The sequence below is a fragment of the Diadema setosum genome, chromosome 4 (assembly GCF_964275005.1).
Source record: "Diadema setosum chromosome 4, eeDiaSeto1, whole genome shotgun sequence".
In the NCBI taxonomy this organism is placed as follows: Eukaryota; Metazoa; Echinodermata; class Echinoidea; order Diadematoida; family Diadematidae; genus Diadema; species Diadema setosum.
In genome coordinates, this window is record NC_092688.1 from 27,949,241 (window position 1) to 27,975,993 (window position 26,753).

The 26,753-nt window shown below is 37.6% G+C and overlaps 1 protein-coding gene across 2 annotated transcripts; it reads left to right on the forward strand.

The window, feature by feature from the left end:
• The first annotated feature begins 5,748 nt into the window (after nucleotides 1–5,748).
• Nucleotides 5,749–19,592, forward strand: LOC140227083 (uncharacterized). 2 transcript variants are annotated; one of them, XM_072307512.1, is made up of 10 exons: nucleotides 5,749–5,876; nucleotides 10,905–11,038; nucleotides 12,066–12,102; nucleotides 13,039–13,147; nucleotides 13,566–13,637; nucleotides 14,241–14,316; nucleotides 14,866–14,942; nucleotides 15,511–15,595; nucleotides 16,464–16,535; nucleotides 17,452–19,592. In XM_072307512.1, exons 2-10 carry the CDS (start codon nucleotides 10,937–10,939, stop codon nucleotides 17,599–17,601), a joined length of 780 nt encoding a protein of 259 aa, XP_072163613.1. In that variant the 5' UTR covers nucleotides 5,749–5,876; nucleotides 10,905–10,936; the 3' UTR covers nucleotides 17,602–19,592. The 2 variants fall into 2 exon arrangements, with proteins under 2 accessions (XP_072163613.1, XP_072163614.1); XM_072307513.1 differs by having other exon boundaries at nucleotides 5,798–5,876; nucleotides 10,926–11,038.
• The last annotated feature ends 7,161 nt before the right edge of the window (nucleotides 19,593–26,753 follow it).

Sequence of the window (26,753 nt, forward strand, 5' to 3'; positions counted from 1 at the left end):
ACAAGGTCGAAACTCACAGACAGGGGTCAACAAACTTTTAGGGCCCAATGTTAAGTTTTTCGCCGCGTTTCGATTATGGTTCATAACTTTTTATCCCTATGTCCGTTTGTGACCAAACTTGGATGGTAGATGTCCCTTGGGGAGTTGAAGTTCATCATAAGGTTAAAGGTCACAGACAGGGGTCAACAAACTTTTAGGGCCTAATGTTAAATTTTTATGACGTGTTTCGATTATAGGTCATAACTTTTGATCCATGTGTCCGTTTGTGACCATACTTGGCTGGTAAATGTCCCTTGGGGAGTTGAAGGTCACCACAAGTTCAAAGGTCATTGGCGGGGTCAATGAACTTCTGGGAGTTAGAAAAACATTAATTCCTTCTACGCAAATGGGAGAGACACATTTTGGCACTTGCCTTGTTTGTAAGAACTTTAGGAATCCATCAGCAAATCAGATGTCTTGAATATTCCTATACCATTTTTTTAAAGGTAATATCACATTTCCAAACAGGAAGACGGTATATAGCCATGATGTTAATGTGATGTATGAAAATGTTTGCATGATGTATGTCTGCTATTCACCAATCAAGATTTACTGAAATCAGTGTTGTTAGTAGTGAGCGATATTAAAGTCTAGTTCCACAAAGAAAGTGCTACATTTTACACCCAGTTGAAGAAATGTGCAAATGTTGTCATGAGAAAAAAAAATATTGTTCCAATACAATGTGATCGCCATTGTGCATAATTGATTCTTATTTGCAGTTCTAGTGTAGATAATGTGGCAGCAGGTACCCGAAATGTCACAGTATTGTATAAGGCTTTCAAGGAATACAATTGTCGAGCGACTGATCATGTGCCAAACTCCACTAAAAAGGTAGAGAGATTAGGCAAGAGGCTCTGCATTCAGTGACTGTCAGAAACACAACTGCTCTAGTTTTGTTTTGTTTTGTTTGTTTTATTTTTAATTTGAGCCCGAGAGGTTTAATCAGTATAATTTAGAACATAAGCCAAATAATCATTATGGCAACTGCGAAGAATGATATGCATGCAGTGTTTTATAGAACAAGATACATAATATTTAGATAACTCAGTCTGGAGAAGATGGCATCTCCTATCAGACAAAATGAAAGAAATATGATACAATGCAGGTCATCAGGTGAAGTGAACAAATACAACAGAGAGCATGTATGGCAGCAGAACTTAGAGGACTGGAAGTCTGCTAGGTTAGGTAATGATTCATGTGTAGGTGAAGTGACATGTGACAGTGTACAGAAAGTAGTGTGTGCATGTATTCTTGCAGTAGTAAAGCATTATACCAGCTGGTTCGAAAAAAAAAAAAAAATCCCTACACAAGTATGAGGTACGACTTACAATGTATCAACATAAGCATTAGAAAGTGAAGTATTAGGTTTTTTGCAACTATGTTGAAAGAACAAAGAAAACATGAAATTTGTGCTGGATGGTTGATGAGGTAGATTGAAATCCCAAAGTGTTATGCTATGTGATTAAGGCTCTTAACATACTCACATCTACTGATGGAAATGAACTCTTAAAGCCACCCATATAGATAGGGGCGATTTAAATATTTTTGTAGATTAGACATGTCATTATTGCAATTTGATCTGGTTGTGTGATCCTTTTTTATTAACTTTATTTTCATACTTGATTACCTAATAACTTCTCAATGACTACTACGAAAGAATAGGGAAACTTTGCAATGTTATATTTTGGGATGGCTCTCTGGTCTGTGCATGGTTTTGAATGTTTGTGTGCTTGAATAGGTTTCCAAGCATCTGTAGAATTGACATTGAAGCTGTTTTAAGTGCAGATCCATGTATTTCTATATATGTAAACCCTTGAAATTTGTATTTGTTCCCATCTGAAATTCCTGTTGTATTTTATATTTATTGATTTGTTACCTGTAAATTGTACTTTCTTGGATATGTCCTTGGCAAAACATGATAGTTATTAGACTTTGTACTTGAACTTCAACGGATGGTGTTCTGTAACACAGTCTTAGTGTAGACATGGACAGTTGTATTCAGTACTTCATTTTCTTTTTCATCAAAAGTTATTGTGGATATTTATGATAGAATGTTCAATGCTGCAATACTCATTTTTGTATAGTATCTTCAAAATCCTTTATTCAGAATATGTTTGATTTCAGTTGATGTTGCGCATTTCCTATTCAGAATAGTTTTGCAGATGATCACAGATGATTTTATAGCTATTTTAGAGTCATACTGTCGTGCTATTTTTACTCTTGAAGTGTTTTGTTGTTTTCAGATATTTTTGTTTGTTGTTAATGAATGTGTTTTCTGTGTTTTGAATACTTAAATTGGTATGAATTTTTGCATTTAAGGTAGCATGTTCTTGATTAATTTGTGAATGTTAACATTTCCAGTAGCTAAGGGTTTGATGCAGATGTATTTACAAATATTGGATTGAACCAAATGGTTAGTAAAGATTCATGGATTGTATTTGTGTGGACTTGTAGGAGTACCGTAAGGAACATAGATGCATAGTAAACAGTACAATGTAAGGTGAATCTACACTTGTATCAATGTTTTAAAGGCTTTACTGCAATCAGATTAAATTAATGGTTGTTCTAAGAATTTGTCCTTTCTGTATTATGTAGTTAATTCTGCAAGGACATACACGTATCTTGATAACTGCAGAGATATTCTATTCATTATCAATTAATGCCAAATACCTCATGATTTGCAGATGATTACATAACTTCATGATAGACATACATGTACAATGTGTATATGGTGTTTCAAGCCATCTTTTCACATGATCATTATTGACATATTCACTTCTAATGTAGGGAATGTTTGGCATTTCACCTCCTTTCTGGTAGTCCATCTAGAGAGGAGAAGGCATGTGACTTATCCCTGGTATGAGCTTGCCATAGGGCATTGAAAGTGTTCATGAGACTTGGTTGGGTAGTAGTGAATAAGTGCATCATTTTAGATGTGCTTTAGAGAAAGTGATAGTTCGTCTTGAACTACTTTATGTTCGATTCTTTCACCTAGATGCAGGTAATTTGTCCAACTATTTTATGTAGTAACAACCCCTTTTCTCTTTCTCTCTCTCTCCCCCCCCCCCCTTTTTTTTCCATCTGGAGCACCTGATGACTGGGATGTGTTGATTGTACCTTGTATTATTGTATGATAAATACAATATTTGAGATCATAAGTAGTGACCTGTTTAGCAGTGGTCATAAAATAATAAGCAAGACTGGATGTACTATGCCTGTAGGCAAACTAGTAAGGAATATTACTATCTGAAGTACCCAGTGAACAGCTTAATCAGTGCAGTGTTATATTTTGTCCATCAACAGGAAATATTATTTGTACGAGAATCCAAGTACAGGAGAATGTTTGATTATTGTAGAAGAGCAGTAATCAATACTTGTTTAATTTTGGACATTGTTGTGATAAATATTTGTATAAAAAGTATTGTAAAATCATCATTTAGGTTACACATATGACTGCTTGTAATCTGTGTGAACATGACAAAAATAAACTTATTGTGGAGAAATCTATCCAAGAAATTAATGTGTTGAGCAATCTTTCTGACAGAATGTGTGGAGCTGTATATGTAAAAAAAAAAAATAAAATCATGGAACATTCTGTGTAAGAAATTAATGTGTTTGCTGCATGTCAGCAGTGTGCTTCAAGATTGAAACGAGTTTGGGCAGCTACTTGACCTAGTTTTACTTCTCTTGTGACATCAGTAGTTTCACCTTTTACTTTTATTTGTACAGTGTAGGTGAGATATCTCAGCTAAGCATAGTGAATGTGCTGAAATGTGTGTGTGTGTGTGTGTGTGGTTGTATGTGTGTGTGTATTTTACATACATGCCTGTGTATGTATGCTGCAGTATCAACCTATTTTGTATGAACATAATGAACGTGCAAAACATTTACATATTTGAGAAACACAAACAAACCAAAATATAATCATGTACATGGCACATTTTTATCTGTGCATTTAATTTCCAGTACCGGGGTACAAGGGTAGAAGCTAAGAGTTGCAGGAATATTAAACAAAAAATACTAGATTAGAAATGGGTAAGCAGGCATTAAAAATACAACAAACAAACCTTCTGTGGCACAAAAAGATCCCACATGTGGAAAGTGGTTTGCTCCAAAATGAATATATGATAATGGTAAATAGTCCAATGATAAATCTTGTGTAGGTTGGAGATTTTTTGACCCCCCCCCCCCCCCCAATAAAAAGAGACTCACATGCATAGTAGCATGTTCAGTCATCTTTACTTGTTCACCCTCTGCATACCACATTAATTCCAGAGACTCCAACCCCAAGCCCCTTCTGATCTGGAGATTCTCCCGCCTGAAACCCCTAGCGAAAGGGAGCTCTAACTTAATGTGCGCGAAGTTCTAGGGTTCCAGTTCTAGATTCTCTCTCTGGGCTATCTAAGGCTTATATTTCAACATACGTTGACAGTAAGTAAGAAATCATTTCAAGCAGGAGACACAGAGCCAGGGCGGGAGAAATTAAATCTCAAGCGGGAGAAGGGGGATTTTGCAAAAATGGGCTTTCGGCGGGAGATCTCCCTACGAAAGCGGGAGAGTTGGAGTCTCTGTAATTCCCTGTCCATAGGTTTGTGCAGTGGCAGATCCAAGGGAGGGGGGCACACCGGGTGCGTGCTATACTCCTTTAAATTTTGTTTTGTTTTTAGGTAAAAGAAAAAAATAAAGGGGGGCACACCAGGAATGAGCCCCCTTTAATTTCTTTCTTTAAAAAAAAATAAGACTATAGGCCTACACATGAAAATCGCATGATGACCAACATAGGCCTTTTTTTTTTTTTTGCTTGCTTGTCAGGTACAGTGATGGAAACCCGAAAGGTTTTTTTTTTTTTTCTTCTTCTTCTTTATTTCATTTTTTGCTTGGCAGCTGATTAACCCTGAAAGTGTTATGAAAAATAAACAAGAGTCTTGTCTTGATGGTTCAAAACATGATCTGATGTATAGGTGATTTATAACTACCCCCCCCCCCCCTTTTTGGTTGGGGGGGGGGGGGGCATTGGAATTCAGGGGCATTGGAGTTGGCCTCCAGATCCGAGTTCCCGAAACTCTGATTTTGTTAATCTTCTTCTGTCAAACTGAAAAAGACAGAGCTGAGTTATTGCTATAAAGACATTAATGACTGAATTAAATTTCATGTTTGATTATGAAGGGATTCAGGGGTGCCTTGATAAGGGGGGTGGGGTATATAGGGAGAGGAGGGGGATTTTCCACATTTTCTGCATCTTCTTGAAAAAACTGATTTCCACCAAACTTGGCAGATAGCATCTTTATGGTGATATGATCTTGAGTCGGTCAGTCCCTAAATTCTATCGGACCAAACAAGATAGAGCTAAGTTAGCGCTACTATTATGAAGACATTTAAAACTGATTTTTTTTTTTTTTTTTTTTTTTTTTTTTTTTGCAAAAATTGAACGTTTTTACATTTCCCGGCTAGATGTATTTACGGCAAAATCCCGGCGTGTTTACGCATCCCGCCGCCGGCGAGACGTTTATCTGCAAAAATCCCGGCTCCACAAGGCCCTGGGGTTGAAACGGGTACGGTATCGCGCCGGTAACGGCCGGTACGCGGTACGGGCCGATAGTTGTGGTGGCATCGTCGAAATCATGTAGCGAGTACGAGTCCACTATGCACGGCCGGCCGCGGGAAGTTTGGTTCGCATAAAATCCACCCAACACAATAATGACCGACCAACATCAAACACTGCAAAAGAGTATACTCGCAGTACATTGTAATTTGACATCAACAGTCCCAACACCCACCAGCCCGTTGATTGGAACTCCGGCACCTCATAGCTTGTTGTTTGTGAAGTTATGAAACAGGTATGCAATCCATGCATTGCGTACAGTAGCTAAGCTTTTATTGTTGTTAGGTTACTTGTGTGCACACCTGCCATGCACCATTTACAGATGTAATTGTAAATTACTCGAATCCGAGAAGAAGCTCGCCTTTATTTTACCTAGTGAGTGTAGTCCCATATAGGCCTACTTCTAATTATGGGGTGCACTCCACAGAAACCTGTGGGTGCACTCTAGCAGCTGCCAAATGAAATGCTTCGTGAAAACGGGTTCACGTGATGCGTGAGTTGTTTACTTAGGCCTGTATTTTATATTGTAGACAGTAGAGCTTGGAAGCTATTTAGAACTATCGTAAAAGTAGAAAGCTTCTAACAAAACCTGGCTGTGTAATAGTTGTTCTACAGTCTAACATGTGTTGCATTTTATGAACATTTCTATCCGGCAATTCCAATTGGCAATGGCAATGCATCTTCATTGTCAAAACAATTTATAGACCCTTCTAGTCATGCTAGTTCTAGGCCTAGATTCTGTTTTTCTAGATTTTACTTTTTAGCACTTGATTTTAAATTGAATGATAGGAAGTTAGGGCGTTGGGCAGTTCAAACGAAAACCTGTGGCATAGTCATCAATAATCATGGTCAGTATCATAGGGCTGTGGCTGTGTGTGAGACTAAATTATCTGCGACCGGCGACCAGCCAGAAGCAGAACTGTGTAATGTATGGTACAGATGGTAAGGGTAATTTACCACGTATCGGCAGGGTGCCTTGACATTGGCACCCTGCGTATCATGGCTGTTTGCGTATAGAATGAAAAGGTACGCACGGGATTAAGCGCCGTTAAATTTAGCTATGAAAATAATAAAAACGAAGAGACGAGAAACAAACTCATAAACAAAGTTATTAACAAACCAAACTGAACATGGTTCAATTATACACATTTGCTCAGTAATGATGCATGACTGTGAAATTTGCGTGTATTTATGGAGGGAGGGCTGCCGATCGTGAAGTACCCTTGCTTGTAAGCTGCATGAAGAAAATGCATTGTACGCACTAAAATGGCGTTACAGTGCACTCCCATTATAACGAACACGGTAAGATCTACAATGAAATAAAAATGCAAGTGGCAAAATTATTGGCTCTATCTTTTTAGTTATTTATTTGATCGGTTATAACGAAATTTTGATATAACGAAAGAAAACTGCCGGTCCTGAGGACTTCGTTATAACAGGAGTCCACTGTATTTTACAATGGAGATTCAGAATCAACAGAACGGTGACGGGATTCGAAACTGCACTCTTTACGGCATAATTGAGGCAAAACTTAGGCGAATTTGTTTTATACTTTTGTAATTAACGAGTTGCAGATCCTTATGGTGCCAATACGGCAGTAGGTGGTACCCACAACCGACAATCATACTACCTATCGTCCCCGTAAGGATCTGCAACCTATTTATTCCAAAAGTATGAAACAAATTTGCCGAAGTTTTGCCTCAAATATGCCATAAATACTGCAGTTTATAATATCGCGACTGTCCTGTTGATTCTGAATCTCTGTAGAGTTCTAGTGAAATATCGGCATTTTAGTATGTGTGATGCATTTTCTTTGCATGGCTTAAAAGGGTAAATTTACCTCAACATTTGCACCCCCTCCCTTCATGGGTAATACTACTTTATCTACACATGAATTTCACAGTAATGCGTCATGTTCGCAATTTACCAAGTGGATGTGTAACTGAACCGTGTTTAGTTTGTTAGTTTGCTTATGAGTTTGTTATTTGTGTCTTTGTTATTATTATTTTCATAGCTCATGGTGCTTAATCCAACACATACTTTTTCGTTCTATACGCTAACAGCTATGATATGCAGGGTGCCGATGTTAAGGTATCATGCTGATACGTGGTACCCTTACCATATAAGGAGTGCCCGGGGGTGAATAGTGTGAGACTGATGGTATCTGTCGCTTCATGGTGGGGCTTCTTATCTGACATTGGGACATGTATGGTCAGCCCCCCCCCCCCCCCCCCCCCCCATTTTAGACCATACATGTCCCAACGTCAGATAAGGAGCCCTGGGCACCATGAAGAGACAGATACCATAAGGCTGTCTAGTTGTCCATCTGCTTCCCTCTTCACCATGTCATGTTTCCTCATTCTGTGGCCAATGCCAAAAGAACAAAAATGATGTAAATTTTACCTAAGTAGTGTGGTACGACTAACATTACTAGACTCGACTAGAGGTCTATAAATTATAGACAGTGATTAATGAATTAAAATATTCTGTGTCCGCCATGGAGTGTTGCCAGGAGAAGCGGCGCTTATAAATGTACTCCAAGTATGGTGAAAATTAACTGCGACCAGCCCGAACGTGAGGCGTTCGTATAACTGTGAACAAGGAGCACCCTGGGGTTAGGTGAAAATGAAATAAGTCTACTCATATGGTTGGACCTACTACACATTGACTGCTTTTTAATTACCTGTAAATAGTCTACTTTGTTGTTGTAGAACCTTTATTTTCTGAGAAAAATATCCCTCGGTTTCAGCTTAATTTCATTTCACCATGGCAGAAAGTACCACAGATCCATATCCCAGGCTCAGATTGTTGACTTGTACTGTACAGTAGTGTATGTGCGGAATTCTCGACTACAAATGCAAGTAACAATTTTTTTTTTTTTCCGTGCACCAGTGCAAGCTCACAATTTTAACCGACCGCCTGTTCTCCATTGATAACTAAACCTAGTAAAGCTCTAGTGAATAGCTGACTCATTAACCTCAATTAGATCTATGTGTATCAACTAATTCTTTTTCCTGCTGTTTCCTCACGGTATTTATCTGTTCCCTCCTCATTTCTCTTGATTTGTATTAGGGTTCGAATATTCTAGCGTATTGCACCCCGTTGCACAAGTACTTTTGATTTTATTTCTATACACAAGAAAGCCATTGCGCGAAGATGGTTGGTCTAAAAACGGTTGGTCTGTATATTTGTAGGTGGTCGATGAGTAATACTGGCATAGTCTACTACTCATCAACCACCTATTTTTGTCCCCGCCGAACGAGTTCGAGCAGGGGACTATGAAACGGTCTCCGTACGTGTGTGTGTCTGTGCGTCCGTCCGTCCCTCCGTCCGTCCGTACGTCCGTCCGTGTGTGCGTCCGTGTGTGATCAAAATGTTCAATTTGCTACTTCTCTGTCATTTATGAGCCAATTTTGATTCTGTTTGCTTTATATGATAGCACTACATAGGAGCTTTAAAACATCTACACAGAATTTCAGTTGTGACCTTTGACCTTGACCTTTGACCTATATTGTACATTTTGCTACAAAATGCTACTCCTTCGCCATTTCTAACCCGATTTCGATTCCATTTGCTTTATGTGATGGCACTAGGTGAGGGCTTCAAAACTTCTACACAGAATTTTGACCTTTGACTTCTTTGACCTTTGACCTTGATTTTTGACCTATATTGTACATTTTGCTACAAAATGCTACTCCTTCGCCATTTCTAACCTGATTTCGATTCCGTTTGCTTTATATGATGGCACTAGTTGAGGGCTTCAAAACTTCTACACAGAATTTTGACCTTTGACTTCTTTGACCTTTGACCTTGATTTTTGACCTATATTGTGCATTTTGCTACAAAATGCTACTCCTTCGCCATTTCTAACCCGATTTCGATTCCGTTTGCTTTATGTGATAGCACTAGGTGAGGGCTTCAAAACTTCTACACAGAATTTTGACATTTGTCTTCTTTGACCTTTGACCTTGATTTTTGACCTATATTGTACATTCGCTACAAAATGCTACTCCTTCGCCATTTCTAACCCAATTTCGATTCCATTTGCTTTATGTGATGGCACTAGGTGAGGGCTTCAAAACTTCTACACAGAATTTTGACCTTTATTTTTTACCTATATTGCACATTTTGTTACAAAATGCTACTTCCGGCGGGGACATATATTACGCACCGCGTAATTTCTAGTTTTCCTTGTTAGATTGAATGGTTGTCATGGGAAGTTGAAGTCATGAAGTCAACGGTCTGATTGAAATGCTAAAATTACAGTACTTTCCAGTGAAATTAAAATGTTTTCTCCATACAGGTTAATGTTTACCTTAATAATGACTCAATGTATCCACCTATTTAAATTTGGTATATAAAATGCATTACTGCACAATGATTCTGTAGGGAAAATTTGGGTCATGGGGTCAAAGGTAGCTCACAGCTAGAGTATGGATCTGAGGCATGGAATCCATACTGTACTACACTAACACAGCACAAGGCCTTGAAGGAGTCCAAAAAGCAGGCTCTGCTTGCTTTGTTCACCAAGATTACAGATGGTGTACTTCCTCCACAGCCCTTGTACTGAGTATCCAATTCCAAACTGGGATGGGAAATACTGCACACATGACGCCTCACTGCACAATGCACCATGTTCTACAAAGTCCACTACAACCTTGTCAACATTTCACTTCTGCCCTCCATCTCTCCAGCCCCTTATATAGGCAGACATGACACCAGAAGCTTCAATTGACCCATACAAATATTTCTTCTATCCACGTACTGTATGGATCTGGAACCACCTAAATGCTGTTGCTGCACCTACTGTTGATACATTCCAGAAGGCTGCCCTACTAATCATCAGAAGGTTGCGGCCTTTTGTAGGGTCCAAAATGCTGTAAACCTGACAGCCTAATTTTTATCTGTGCAATGTTCATGCCATTTTATTGTAAATAGTTAAAGCACCTTTAAGCACCATCTGCCAATGTCGTCATCGCACAGTCCATCCCAGTTTAGCTTTCTACGAGCTGCTGCAGGGATGACCCATTCAAGGTTAAGGTTCAAGGTCAAGAAAATTTCACTATTTTAAAAATGGTTCTAAGTATTGTCCAAAAATTGGCATATTCCCAGACAGTGATTATTTGCCAATCATGTGCAAGTGTTGTCTCACAGTGGCAAGATGTGCTGTAATTGGGAGAATGATTATGCTGACATACCAGTCTCCACAGTGACATTTCTAGTGTGTTTGTGTTTGTTTTTCTTTTCAAACCATTGTGTACAGTATTACCCTTTACTGCTGCAGAGAAAATCACCATGCCTGGGAAATCCACTTCCTCAGTTCGTAGACCAAAGAGATCTTCCAAGTCCAGTTCCAACAAAAGCATCGGTGGAAATGTCAGTACAACCAGGGGTCAGGTGATACAAGTGTGTCAGGACTATAACATTTTGTCTAACATCACATATTTAGGCTTTCAAGAGTAATGTAAAGACAATGAATTTGTTGTGTCACTTGCTTACATGTATGTGTATGTACTGTGACTTAATACTGTAAGATGTTTGTGTTTAAATTACAGCTGTAGTGTCCCCCTCTCTGTAGAGGTTGATCTTAATAGAAGAGTCTAGCATCTGCAAGGATTTATACTTGTTACATGACAGGGGAACTGTGTTAAAAAGACAGCCACGTGCATGGGAGCTGTGCTAGCACCATTTCCAGTGTTCATGAATATTAGATACTGTATAGGTCCTCGAATGAGGTTCAGAGCAAGTAATTTTCTACTGTCGGATCTTTCTGTTTCCATAAGATTGTTATTGATTTGAATAGTCCATGTTAGATATATCCTATTCGTGCAGATCAGTCATTAGTTTCTCATGGGTGCTGTAGTGAATTGTTGAACTACAATGTATTTCACATGCAGCAACAGCTTGTAAAGACCTAGCTCCCTTTTCCCCTTTGGTGACACATCATTGCTTCTTTTTCCCCAGGGATTAGGATGAGATTACAGGTCAAATTTTATTTAGAAAGATCATGATTCATTGTTAGCAGAAGAAAATTTAATGTAAAGAAAAACAGAATAACTGCAGCAAAGTTGGCACCACAACATAACACATTCGTGATATTATCAAGAAGGATCATTGAAAATTGATCCTGACTTGTTCCAGAAAGATCTTAGACCAAATGAAAGTGTCAGGCCTCTGTACTAAATGTCATCAGAATTTGTTGAAGTCGATGAATTATGAGATCAACCTGATGCTGTTCATACGGAAATTACTTTGGGATTTGCAGTAGTCAAATGCAGATTTTTATTTTTTATTTTTATAATGTTAAAAAATGCAGTTAAAGAGTTCACAACTGGGCAAAGTATAAGTACCAATCATACTTCTTTCACTGCATGATAAAAATACTTGGGAGTAATTTTGAAATCACTTTGTCATTTTTCTGCAGATCTCAACAAGAAAGCGAGGTAAATCTGAAAATCTAGGTGAGTGAAGATGGCAGCGGACATGCTGAAGCTGTGTAATCCATCCATTCCCTTCTACTTAGGCTAGTGAAGGTGTTGCAACAATACTCAAGTGCTTCTGTACATTTTCTTGGTATCTTTTGAATTATTTACCATGAAAACAGTTATTGATGGAAAGGTTTGTGAAAAGGTGATAGTTTTTTTGTATACACCCTGTCAAAATCATCTAGTTGTTGCCTTCTTTTGATGCTTCCTATTCCATGACTCACAGCTTGCATGCAACAGAGGTATGTAATTGTAGACTTGCACCGAGCAAATTTGTATGCTACATTTCATATTTTGATCAAAGCATTGTTGACAACCAAAGGTGAAAATTGTATTAAAACAGGAGTTGCTCACCGTGCCAAGTTACATATTGATATTTCTTGGAAAATTGCTATTTGTATAAGGAGTGAAATGGGTATGTCCACAGTAACAGCAAAATGTGACAGTTTGGTCAGTCCAAGTAACATACTGTCACCGCTAATTCTAGAAATGGCATAATTGTTCAAAAGAATCTTAGGGCTGTTCTTCTCTTTTCTAATCAATATCAGGCCATTCAGTTGAAAAAACAAATTTTCAATAAACATTTATTACTTGACCTTCATATATTAGTACAGAGATGTCAGTCCAGCATAACATGTTCCCACAAATTTTTCATTTTGGCAAAAATTCTAATAGATTACTTGTTTGAAGTAATTTTTGGCAAAGTTATCAGTGTTCTAAATGATCATATTATATATATATATATATATTTTTTTTTTTTTTTTGGGGGGGGGGGTGGTAATGCACAAAGGAAGAAGAATATAACCCAACATCCCTGAAATGGCCTCTTCTCTATGGAAATACCCAAATGTACAAGAGTTCACTAATGAGTGGATGATGTGTTTCCTTTCACCATCTCATTTCTGAGTACAGATGACTCATTCAAGGAGCGGAGTGTGTCTGCCAAGACATATTCTCACTGGAAACCCATCTCAAAGACATCCCAGGCACTCTTCATTCAGACCATAGATAGTGCCATTATGTGAGTTTGATTTCCCAAGCATAATAAGATGATAGATCAATAAGGTAGTAAGTGTAAATCATTTGCATACTTGCAAGAAGAGGATATATTAGCACAGTCTACAGGTAGAAGTATAAAACCTGAAAATATCACCTTTTTCACTGTAATTTGTGAAATAAGATAACATCTTATACAGACTGGCTACTATGAATGTTTCAGGAAGAAAAAAAAAGAGCAGGGAAGTACAAGGATTTTTGAGACTACTAGTATTTACATCTAAATTTGCTGACATGATACATTCCATTATCAGCTTACTGAGAATCACATGGTATGGCTGGTTAGGTGTCAACTCTTAGGCTGAAAGAGAACTGATAATTAGTGTATGTGTAGTTTTTGTGTACCCATGTCAATATTTTTGTGCTTCTATTTTGTTTTGCAGTTCTGTGCTGTCTGATACAAGCTCTGTTGTTTATACCAACATTCAAGATGTCCTAGACCGTTTGAAACATAGGTAAATATGAATAGAAAGAAGTTGTCTGTGAAGGAACATGCACAAATACTGTAACCAGTCCAAAAGTTTGGTGATGGCTTGTCAGTACCACACAAACATTTTTATTTTTCAAGCATATATGTAGTAGATATGGCTCATCATTTGTTTAAAAGGAGGTCACTTTGAATAAATGTCTGTGTTTACTGGGGAAAAAAAAAAACAGTAGGTATGAGATATGGCGACTGCACTTGTATTGGTGAAAAAGGGGGGGGGGCAGGGTAGGAAAACATTTTAACTTTACTCTATCAAGTTTATACAGACCAGAATTGATTAACAACTGGGTAACTTTGTATCAATATGTACAAGTGTTTTTAGTTGATGATTGACAATCATCAGTCCTGTCAGTGTTAAGAGTTTGATTTGTATGATTACTGCAGGCAGAAAAATAGAAATTTACAGTAAATTTGAGTGCATTTTACTCAGCAGGGAAATGTTGGTCAAAGCAAGGTGCTGCTCACCTGTGTGCAAAGTTTGGCAATATTATTGTTACTGCTATTACAAGAATGTCTATAAGATTTCTTACTTGAGGTTTTGTTTTTTGTTGTTTTTTTTTAAATCATAAAGAACTCTGGAAAAGTCTCGTAATCTGAGGGCACCCACCACAAAGCGTCCAAAGTTTGGTACCCTTGAAGCGGCTTTGGTAAGTAGTTTGCATGTAATGCAAATTGTCATCTGTTAAAGCATACACTGAATACCAAAGTGTGAACTAGAACAATTCAGTTGCCCTGCGTTTGACTAGGATCCTCAGCTTCCCAATCTATCACTGTATGCTAGAATATGATGAAGTTCATTGATCTTCACCACTATGGATTGACCTTTAACACTCTCTGCACAAAGGAAATATTTTCCCATTAATATCAATTTGTTGCACCAAATAATGCTATTGTTGATTTATTTCTACCAATTATTTTCCCCAGCTGCTGGTTTATTCTGCAATTTTAGTTATAAAGAATTGGGGCAAAAGTTCAACTTGAAGTAACCTGCAAAAAACAAAAACAAAAACAAAAACTGAATGGTAGCTTTCTGTGTTAGTATTTTCCTTTATTTGACTAAAAATGTATTTGTGCTCCTTCTTTCCAAGTATTGTGTCTGTAAAATGAGCCAAGGTTGTATCTTGTGTTGATATTGTGCCCATAAACTGAAAGGAGCAGCATTGGTCCTCTTTCCTCCTTGTCTCTGAATAACACAGCAAAAGTTGGAAAGAGATGCCTTGGAAGCAGCCAGGCAGGAAGAGCAACTTTCAGAGATGGTTGAAAGTGTAACAAGGTGAAGTTCCTCAAATTTCTACAGAAGTATGGGTTCCTCTGTGTTGAGGCATCCTGGCAGATTTCGACTTCAAATACTGGAAATTTTCGTGGTGTGGAAATTTTTGTGCATTTCACGTGATCAAAAATCAGCATTTGTATGGTATTTGGTATGCAGGCCCAGCATGGTATGATCGTAAGCCCTGTAGTTTTATGATGCATGGAATACACTTCCCTTGCATAGCAAAAAATTGATATTTCTAGATTATTTTTCTATCATTATGATATCATTTGATTCCTGTGCCTACTAGTGACATTAGAGGCTGTTTGTTAACGGCCCTTTAACGATTGTCCCGTCACTGTACAGGCATGCTAACCTGGAAACAGTGAACTGCACATTACTTGAATATGAGACCATTCTGAAGCAAATAATTTTCACACAACAATAGATATATAATGTACTCTTAAATGAATCCCACAAGGATTGGAACAATCAATCCCCAGCATTCCCACTGATCAGTTACTAGCCATCCCCTTTAAGCTGATAGTCTTCCAAACAGGCTGACCTTTCTGTATACTTTCCCAATCAGGATTGTGCAGGAGAAAGAGGAACTTGTTGAGAAACTAGAGAAGGACATCCGTGATGCCACTCCAAAAGAAGGCGAGACGACAGAGGTGATTCATGCTCCTGCAGTGTAAATGGGTTGTTTCTCTGAACATCAACTTCTCTAATACTTTAAAGTGGAAGGAAATTAATATTCTCATTTTGTGATATACTGCACTGTGATTTTGTTTACCTACAATAAGCTTCGGAAGTGGGTGAAGAACCTGAAGATTTTTTTTTCTCTCATTACATGACATAAACTTTCCAGAGGGGGCATGCAAAGTTTATATAGTAATTCACCCAGCATTTGATGAGATTCATACAGTTTTTACAAGAATTAGCTATGAAAAGAATTGTAAAGAAGTGACTCGTTTGCTTTGGGGGCCGATCAGGTGTATGTCCAGGATCAAGAGCAGAGTCTGAAAATTAGGCACAGCTTGAACAGTATTTAAGAAAATCTCATCCAGTTGTAAAGCAAGGTTATTTACACGCAAAACACAAGGCATGTTCTTGTGAAGGTCAAAGTTCAAAACCAAATGTAATTCAATTAACCATGTCGTAAACATAAACTGTCAATGATTTATTGAGGTACTGGTAGTCTGTAGTTCGACATGTTAGTAGGTAGGGGTGAAAAGTCATACGCAATGACTGTAATCGCTTCTTTTATTAAATATTCCTAGAAAGATGTTTTAAGACATTGATCAGACTCTCCGCAAAGATAAATTGTGACAGAAAAAAAAAATCAACTTTTGTTTTGAGGTTTGCTGGCTTCAATTTAAAATTCAAGGAGAACTTGAAGAAGCATTGTCTTGAGATGAACCTTATGACAGAAAACAATACAAAGGACATCAGCTGTTCATGAATTGTTTGTTTTATCTTGCATTTTCTTCTCAAACTAAGTTGTACCTCTCACCTGTTTAACTGTTACTACACTTGTAGCTCCCTCCTCTACTCCAAGTCTGTGGCAACCCAAAACTTGGCATTCCACCACAAGTGAAGACAGATCACCGGGTACAGTTTGACTATTCCACCACTTTATTTACAATTTACAGACATTTGCCTCTGATGTATTAGTTCAGAGTCCTTTCCCAAGGTTGGGAAATGACCAGTCAAATTGATAACTGATCTGTCATGAGAAAAATCATTAAACTTAGGGCAGTGATCTGTAATTGATAATTAGAACTGAAGTCTTTTACATCAGTATCATAAGATTTCAAGTTGTAATATGAATGGCATTGTCCGGGGAAAGTTCTGTACAAATTTAAGAAAAAAATGGCTTGTTAATGATATTTTCATATATTATTTCATCACATTTTAGTGGTAAAACTGTATGTTTTGTATAGCATTGGTCTCATGTGTACTCATGATAACATAAATTATGCTCATGCAGTCATGGAATTTAGCACATTTATAACTTACTTAGCCAAGGACTCAAGTGAGCCTCTTGAGATCAGGTTTTCATTTGTCATCTTTCGTTTGCCCATTCTTACCAAAACCCTTTTATTCTCAGCCTTTAAAGGACAAGTCCACCTTCGTATACATGAGGATTGAGAGAATGCATAGATATTAGTAGAACACATCAGTGAAAGTTTGAGGAAAATTGGACAATCGTTTCAAAAGTTACGAATATTTTAAGTATCTGTGCAGTCACTGCTGAAAGAGAAGACTACTACATTGTATGATGTCACATGCGTACAACTATATAAGGCAAATAAAAATAGAATTTCACAAAACTTTACTTTTTGAATAAAGTGCACATTCTTACTGATGTGTTCTACTAATATTGCTGCATTCACTCAACCCACATGTCTATGAAGGTGAACTTGTCCTTTAACTTCCTTAATTATTTGGATAACAGGTAATGTTATCTCACATTCTGTCATGCTGTTTCCCCCCTACTTTCATTCTCTCTCTCTCTGTTATACAGCTTACATCAAAACCAATTCCAGAGGTCAACAAACTTGTAGCCAGCCTGGATGGACATGAAGGCTTGATTTCTGTCAGGGAATACATTACAGAGCTCTCAGACTTTGTCTCCACAATTGTTGCAGAGGAATCAGAAGGACTGAAAGATTGACTACTTCAAGACCTTACATAGACTGAAGCCATGTATTAAGAGGGACTCTCAGCACACCCTATACCCCACCTCTAGTTCTCACTTTCTGTTTTTTTTATGCCTTCATCCCAAGTGGGTGCTGTGAGGCATCATGTTTTCAGGTTGTCCGTCTATCCATCCCAGATCTTATTATCACAAGATAAACTGCTCAGTTGAGTTTCTTGTTATAAGCTGGCCATGTATACTACAAAAAGCTTATTGAATGTGGGTGAAATTCCTGAGAAATTCCTGTAGGTCAAAGATCAACGACAATTAACTCTAGCTAAAAAATAAATAAATAAATAAATTTTCAGCTGTAAATTCAGTAAGGAAATTTCCTCACCAATGACCAAATATGATTTAATACGAAGGATAGAAATTAATAATTGCTGGAAATGACAAGGCTTAAAGGTAAAAGCCACACTTTTTGTAAACTTACAAATGTTTTTTTCTTGGCTATAGCTACTCAAAATGTGTTATTGTACTGTTATTTGTTGTAATGGATTGAAATGAATAAGGATTTTTTTTGTTTTTGTTTTTTTTAACCTCAAAATTACTGATATTGTGCACTCTTGAGGTCAGTGGTCAAGATCAATGAACTTTGATAATGTGTAAATAAAAGGCCATGCCCCTTTGGTACAACATGAGAAATTGGAGGCATGTGCCTTACTAGTCCACTGCACATTGCAGTTGAATTGCTTTATCTCTCTCCCTCATCCTTCTCCACAAACAAGTTGATAATATCAAGCTCTAATGATACACAACTAGTACTGTGGACTTCCCTGTGGACTTCCCTGTGGTATTCCCTGCTTTCCTTTAAATTTGGCAACCTAAAGGACAACTAAGGTTTCCTGGGTGACTGGGGAAAGTTGGTAGTTGACAAAGGGGAAGGAAGCATGGCATGTTGCTGGACCAGCTGTTTGGTGTCAGTTGCCATCTTTCACTTTCCAGGGAGACTGGAATTCAGAATGTGCATGGTGACCTATCCAGTTGGTGATGTGGCCAATTGAGAGAAGAACTGTGTTGGTTTGATTCTTATAGTTGGGCTATTATGAACCAGACTACAATAACTATCAAGATTTCTGATCACATCGAGTTTCTTCTTTATCATTTCAAAGATCCATGTCTAATATATAACAGATTTTAGGAAGTTTTTTTTTTTTTTTTTTTTTTTTTTTTAAATCAATCAGTGGAAACTTGTTCCTTTGGCTGGGGCACTTGACATTTCATTTTGATATTTAGCATTTCACCTTGATATGACTTAAGTAGGTACATTGTATTTTGTATGGACAATAGCAAGTGAGCTGGTTGGAGTTCTCATTGTATTGTGTTCCACAACAGTGGCAGAGGCGATAAATGTCAATCAATATCATGTTTGGACAGGCGAGTATTAGGAATTGAAATTGAAGTGCACTTCAACGAAAACAGTAGAATTACCTGATTACTACAAAACTGGAATGTGCCACCTCTAAATGACCAGTGGTACTAGTCTTGTAAGCTAGACCTTTTCACAGTCATTACAACTAAGACGTCACAAAGTTTAGTAAATATAGATTAAGGGCCTTTTCAAAGTAACTGTAGTTTTGACAGGACATCTCATATCTTTGCTGGATGATGCAGCCAGACATAAATTACCTTTCTTCAAGCCATGGCAGTATGTTTTTCTGCTAAAACTGATGATAGTTCCCTGAGACGTATGGCAAATTACTGTCTTGTATTAAAAAAAGTGTCTCCACTGGAGACAGAATGAAGATATTATTCACACAGAGAAGTTATGTTATATTCCTATCTTGTCCTGTTTGAATCATCAATTATCTGTTGTGAGCTCCTAATTTGACCATGGCGTTGTATGTCTATGTGGTGTGTAAAGCTATTTTGCTATATATTTGCTGAACATTTTATCATATTACAATGCAGGAAAATGTACAAAAGTGGGTCATAGATTTTGTTTTCTATTAAAAAAAAAACCCAATATGGTATTACATAGTCTTTCCTCTCATGTATCTGCATTGTATGTGTGTGAATGTGTTTATTGAACATTGTTGAAACTTACCATAGATTTGTATTCCCTGTCCAAACTTTTGTGTTATGTCTGTGATGTGTGAAGGTGGTTGGGCTGATTCAGTTTAATGTGTGCATCCTTATTAATGATGCAGTCAACCTAGTCTAAGTCGCATCTAAAGGGACAAGAGAAAATCCTCCGACTTACATAAATTTGACTCTTGCAATGGAATTAACATGTTTACTATCGATATCCATCTGGTTAGAATTTTTCTTTGTTACAGTCGATACTTCGAATTGTGCGTACAACTTTAATAATAAGTGACGTTGACTAGCTGTAATTAGATTCTTGTTCCCAGTCCAAACTGTGTGTTGTGTACAGCATGTGATGTGTGAAAGTGGTATGATTACATTTTGTCTTGTGGTGATATGAGACTGAGAATTTATCTTACAGTGATCCAAGAAAGTTGATGCATTGTAGGATATACATATTCAAACATGACACACACTCTCAAAAGCATACTCACATCGTGTACACAGTGTAACCAAACAAACAAAATTAAGAAGTTTACCTGTAATCAAAGTTGGATATGAAAATGTGTTGTTAGATAGTAATACATCTATTATGCAAAATTTCATGATGCAGTGATATATTGGTCACTACCACATATGCAAATAAGATGAGATGAAGATCATTGCCTCCTAAGTCTCTACATGGATAAGCACAATGGTTGCACAAAGAAAATGTATACAAAACAGCAGCAGTTATAGTTGATAACTGATAACTCCAACGAATTAATCAGTGTTAAACTTTTACAACTTTGCAATGATCTTGTTGGTGGTATGCGATTTATTCTTTTTACATCATTTTTATGTGAAATTTATTCAAACTTTTGTTCCGGTCATTGGAAGGGAACTATGTGAGTTGTTAACATCATTATTTACCATAATGTATAGATTGCAAACATGATTGTGACCAGTATCACTGTGGAATTCCACATCCTTGATACCGATATCAGACTCTCATACAATGCTAGTTGCTCGGTTTGCTTGGTTTATTGTGCTACGAGGCAGATAAGTAGCAACCAAAGTCACCCCCCCCCCCCAAAAAAAAAAAAGAAAAAGAAAAAAGGGGTTGGATATATTGCTTTCGATTGAGAATGACAGATTATTCCTGTATTTTTGTCAGTTGTGACTGTGTCCTTTCTGATATATTGAAGTATTGCCTATCTTGCTCAAGTTATATGTGCATAATTATTAAATTGTACATAACATACCCTGAAAGGTGCAGGGTAAAAATGTCAGAGGTAAAAATGTCAGAGGTAAAAATGTCAGAGGCAAAAATGTCAGAGGTTAAAATGACAGAGGTAAAAATGTCAGAATTAAGTTATCTCTGACATTTTTACCTCTGACATTTTTACCTCTGATATTATTACATCTGACATTATTACACCTAACCCCTTGAAAGTGGGCGTCAAATTCAATTGAAGTTATTACCCTGGTACTGTATTTTTATTTGTTTTTTTATTTATTTATTTTGTACATACAATGTACAAGTGATAATATGTGTTACTGAATTCAGTTAAAAGTAATACAGTATATTCACATATATTATGAAGATATAATGTACGTTTTTGCAATCTTCTGATTTCACTTTTTGTTCAGTTTCAAATACTTTTGAAATCATAACTATCAGTATTATAAACAATAGTCATGATCACTTGAATTAATTTGTCAACAGCTACATATCTTTCATAGTAGAGCAGATAAGCCCTCAAAATCACGTGAATTGTGCAAATTTTGACTAAAGCATGAAACTTTCACCAGTGTTAGTACATACCATAAGATTTATTTTAAGATCGGGAGGTAAGTCTGATTTGACCTCTGATGACCTCCAGAGGTCAATGTACTTTAGATATCAGAAAATCGATGTTTTTAGACATTTGCAAATGATATATGTGGTTATGTTGCACTAAACATGCATTTATATACCACAGAGAAATCATTTCCAGATTCAACAGAGCACTGACAGGTTTTTACCTTTGACCTCTGATGACCTCCAGAGGTCAATGAACTTTAAATATCAAAATATCGATGTTTTTAGACATTTGTGAATGATATATGTGGTTATGATTCACTAAACATGCATCTATACTTCAGGGAAACCATTTTCTGATTCCACAGAGCATTGACAGGTTTTAACCTTTGACCTCTGATGACCTTTGGAGGTCAATGACCTCAAAATATTATATTGATCTGTGATGTCATTGGTTAATGGTAACCATTGTTAAGATGTACAAAACAAGCATATCTGTCTTACAATGAAATTGTCTTCATATTCTAAAGAGCAGACAGGTTTCTACCTTTGACCTCTGATGACCTTGAGAGGTCAATGACCTCAGAATATCAGAATATTGAAGTATGACATCATTGGTGAAAGGTCAAACATGGTAAGGATGTACAAAACAAGCATATCTGTGTACAATGACATCGTCTTCATATTCCAAGGCACACAGACGAGTTTCTGCCTTTGACCTCTGATGATCTCGAGAGGTCAATGACCTCAAAGTAGCAGAATAGTTTGGCATCATCAATGGTAAACATGATGATGTTTTAGAGAGCACTCGTAGGCCCTGTTTATTAACGAGCCATTACCGTTCACCTATGAAAATCACACAAGGTCAAATACCTCGAATGAAATGTGAGGATGTTAATATTGATACTGCGATAGTTAATAGTTAATAATTGTTTATAATGTAGGGCTTACAAACCATGCATTTCTGTTACCAAAAAAGTGGCTACTCATTCCGCAGAACTTTTCAGGTAATTATCTAAGTCGGGTATGTGCACAGAGCAAGGGGTGTCGATCTGTTTTCACGTGGGGGGGGGGGGAACTTGGAAAATATGTAAAAGCATAAGTTCATGATGCAAAGGAATGAAGCGGAGGGGGCGGGGGAGGATGTGGGTGGGGGATTGGATTTTTGCAGGTTCAGACCTGAAATCAGTGATTCAGTGTAGCTCTTGTTTAATGTGTGCGTCATCACTTATACGGAAGTTGATGGGGTGTGGGCGCATCTCACCTACCCTCCTCCCAAAGACGAAGTTTTTTTTTTTTTTTTTTTTTTTTAAGAATCTGATGCATATGTTTTGGGGAATATTTGGAAAATTATGGATCACCAAGGTGTACCAAGTCTATATGGATGGGAACCCATGAAGCGCAGCGTTGGCGAGGGTAGGGTATTCCACTCCCATTCGACAGAGCTCTTGTATTTTGAGAAATGAGATTCAACGACCTGGCACACAGGCACTTTTGAAGGAATACCTCGAAATTTGTATCAAAAAGGTGTAGTAAGTCAGCTATCTATGGAGGAAGACCAATCGACAGAAGGATGTGGGTGGAGGTATCCCCCTCCCACATTATGGAGCTTTTGCATTCTTTTGTTTGCAATTCAATGATCTCGTGCCACTCTTGGTTGAACTACCATTTTGAAAAAAAAAGTCCATACCCAAATGTGTAGCCATAATCAATGCATGGAGGAGAGGTTGATACAGCGAGAGGAGGGTATGAAAGGGGCTGTCCCCCAATCCTTTCTATGCAAAGGAGCCTTTGCAGTAAGAATAGAAATGTAAAAAAAAAATCTAGACACATTTATGATGGTATATTTGGGAAATTATCAGTAAAAGGAGTGTACCAAATCTAAGGGTAGAAACCGAGGAGGGATTGTTAATTGAAAGATACACTACCCCCTCCAACAAGAGGGATTTTCTTTAATATGTCGGAACTGAAATTAAAGATCTAGTACATACTTTGTGATGATATAGAACAAAAATGGGACAAAAGCACTGAGCGTATATGGAAGGGGACATAACGAAAGATAGTGTGGGGGAGGGGGTATGCAAAGGAGATTCTGCCTTTTAATCTCGTGCATACTATAGCTAAAATGTTCAGTGACAATTCATTTTCTGTCAAAAAAGTGAAGAAAAAAATAGTTTTATGTCCCCACCATTCCCCCTCCCATATTTTCTCGGGAGGCGGGGTAAATGCCTCTTGCCCTCCAAAATGAACAATCGTGCATATATAGGAAAGCCTTTTCATCTTTGGAATTCAAATAAAAATATCTCTTAAAAAACGTTTTTCATAGAATAAGGGAAATTATCATTCCCCAAAGTATGTTAAATCTGTGGAAGGAACCAAGCAGGGGGAAGGAGTCTATAGAAAGGAGATATCCCCACTCACAGAAGGGAGATTTTGCATTTCAGAATTAAATTTTAACAATCCGATGCACACTTAAAGTGAAAAACTTGGGCAGTTTTCTGTCTAAAAAGCAAAAAACAAAAAAACAACAACAAAAACTAACAACAACAAAACATAGTCCGCATCTCAGAATTTAATGGGGTGGGGGTCCTGCCACCACCCCACCCCTCCTCCAAACTGATGCCCCGGTATGTGCATGTGTTTTATTCCACTTGTTGAAAAGAAGAGAGAGTTTTAAGAAACAATATTGTTCAGTGGTCGCTATCCTAGTCAAGTAAATTGTTTATCAATAAGGTGATTTCCTTCAGCTGTATACCTTGATGATGTAGGCCTGGTATTTGCCTTGCACGTTATTACATCTATTTCTTTTTTAGTATTCTCGTTTATATTTTGATGTGAAAGTTGTTTACTTTGCCACAATTTTATTTGTACATAGAAAAAATAATCCAAGACTGAAAATGAAACTGATACAATATTTAATGATTGACATGATGCACATATTGTGTATTTCTATAGCAATAAAAGTGAGCAATTCAAAAGGCGTGTACTCATTTCACATGAACATTAGCGATGATCCTCTGACCTCTGGAGGATATTGAAAGATATGCATCAAAATGTAAGAATATTGATGTCTGGTCTCATTGGTTTGTAATGGCCTGCTGTTTATGAAATAATAATTATATAAAAAAAAAATTGCATTTTGTGTGTGTGTGTGTGTCCAAAATTGTATGCAGAGTATTCCACACACAGTTCAATTTTGACTTCCATCTAGGACAATGAGCGGTTACTTTTTTCTCAACTACACTGTAATATCAAAATCTATTGAAAAAACACGGTGGCGGCTGGGTCTAACACATTATCATTCCTTTTCGTTAGAGATCCATGCGGGATGGTCAAAACAAACATAAAAAATAGATATCTCAGACCTAATTGTTATAACAAAAGCATCATATCCTCATATACCCAACCCAACCCTCTATGCCCAGACAATGTAAACCACCCCATGGACTTACTTGGAGCTTTAGAATATCCTTTGTCAACAGAGAGAGACATCCAAACCTTTGCAGTGCCGACTAAGATCTGCCATGGAACTGATTGGTATTGGCTCTGCATCATTGACAGCAGATCTCGTTTCCTATTCTCCTTCTTCTTCTTCTTCTTCTTCTTCTTCTTCTTCTTCTTCTTCTTCTTCTTCTTCTTCTTCTTCTTCTTCTTCTTCTTCTTCATTATACTGTGTAATCTTGTAATATTCTGCCATGGAGCCTTTTCTTAATTGGTTAAAGAAGGTATCCAAAGAGCTATATGAAGCAAAAAACAACAAACAAATGCAAAAACAAAAAGAGAGACATATGTATCTTTGATAACAGAGCTGAATATTGAGTATCTCTCTCCTGAAGTGTTTCAAAGCGATACAAGAGACAGTGGCCGAGAGTAGCCGTCACCTTTTTTGGGAGTAGGCCTACTTTGTGTTCTTGCAAATGATGCCTGACATTTTTGGTCATTTGCCCTTTTTGAAGAATGCAGCAATAGAGCCACAACTTCCTGCGGAGTGAATATTGTGGGGTTCTTGATGCAGAACATCATCGCTGAATTTGCCTGAGCTGTACTTTCTTACAGGGATTGCCATTGTAGTTTTGTTTTGTTTTGTTTTGTTTTGTTTTTCAAGTGTGGCTGTAACACTGCTTGTTTTGCATATGATGGTCATTGCAGCTAAAGAGTGCATATCTTCTCTGGATCATTCCAAACTTCATGATGTTTCACCTGGGTGAATGGATCCCAGATGATGCATGCATATTCCAGGACAGTCCCGAGCGGCATGGAGTAGCAAAACACCTGAACTTTATGATACTCGTATCTTCGTCTGGAGAGAGTCTTTGGTTGAAGTATAACCTTTTTAAGCTGCTGTGGCGATTTGATTCCAGCTGAGCCTCCTATTGGAACTCCAAAATATTTTGCACAATCCGCTTTCTCCATGGTTTGCCATGAATGCTTATCTATTCCCTGGGTAGGTCTCGGATGGCAATAGCTAGTTGCAATACACAGGATTGCTTCATGTGGAATGCATGTTGGGCCTCACAGTATGTCGAAGTTTTCAAGATGGTCCATGATGTCGCAGCTGTGGACTGTATACTCCAGGACCATGAGTCATTCATCGCAGTCATACTGTAACAACCCACCAGCTTTACACTGGCCAATACAGGCCCACCAGCTGGAAACTATGCAAATATTGCCCATGAGCTTGACACTTAGGCAAACCAGTCCCGTAATGAGTCCGACAAATGGGGGAAAAGATCTATGAGTCTTACACTGAATAGATTAAACACTCTGTATATCAGTCTCGTGGGCCTTGTTTTCCTCGAGTGTCGAGATAATGGCCATATTTGCTAGTCTACATAACTAATCCAAACATAACAGTTGTATTTGAGGTCACTGCCATCACTCAAGAAACTTAAGCTTTATTTCTGAAGTAATTGACCTCTCACATTTCAGAGACCTGTTACTATAAACCAATGCTCTGTGGAATATGCATACATACTTTGATCAAAACATCAATGCGTGATTTGTGCATGATTAAGCATTTACGATTATACCAATGAAGCCAAACATCAATACAGGTAAGCCTGCACATGTGACCTCAGTAACCTCTCATTGTCCTGAGAGGTCAAAGTTGGATATAATGCACAGGCTAATGACAAATGTTCCATGGAATGACAAGATTCTTCTATTAGAGCATAAATGATTGTACATCGGGTATTACAAAGTTGACCATTGACTATACATAGAATATCAATATTCTGATATTTCGAGGTCATTGAGCTGTCACCTTCCTCAGAGGTCAAAGGTAGAGACACGTGAGTAATTTCTCTTGCTCTGTGGA

What these genes read in the sequence shown, in the direction of transcription:
- LOC140227083 (XM_072307512.1), top strand. Translation starts at nt 10,937, where the DNA reads ATGCCTGGGAAATCCACTTCCTCAGTTCGTAGACCAAAGAGATCTTCC. An exon ending in CTAGACCGTTTGAAACATAG is followed by an intron (nt 13,638 to 14,240) that starts GTAAATATGAAT and finishes TAAATCATAAAG; the next exon opens with AACTCTGGAAAAGTCTCGTA. An exon ending in AAGAAGGCGAGACGACAGAG is followed by an intron (nt 15,596 to 16,463) that starts GTGATTCATGCT and finishes CTACACTTGTAG; the next exon opens with CTCCCTCCTCTACTCCAAGT.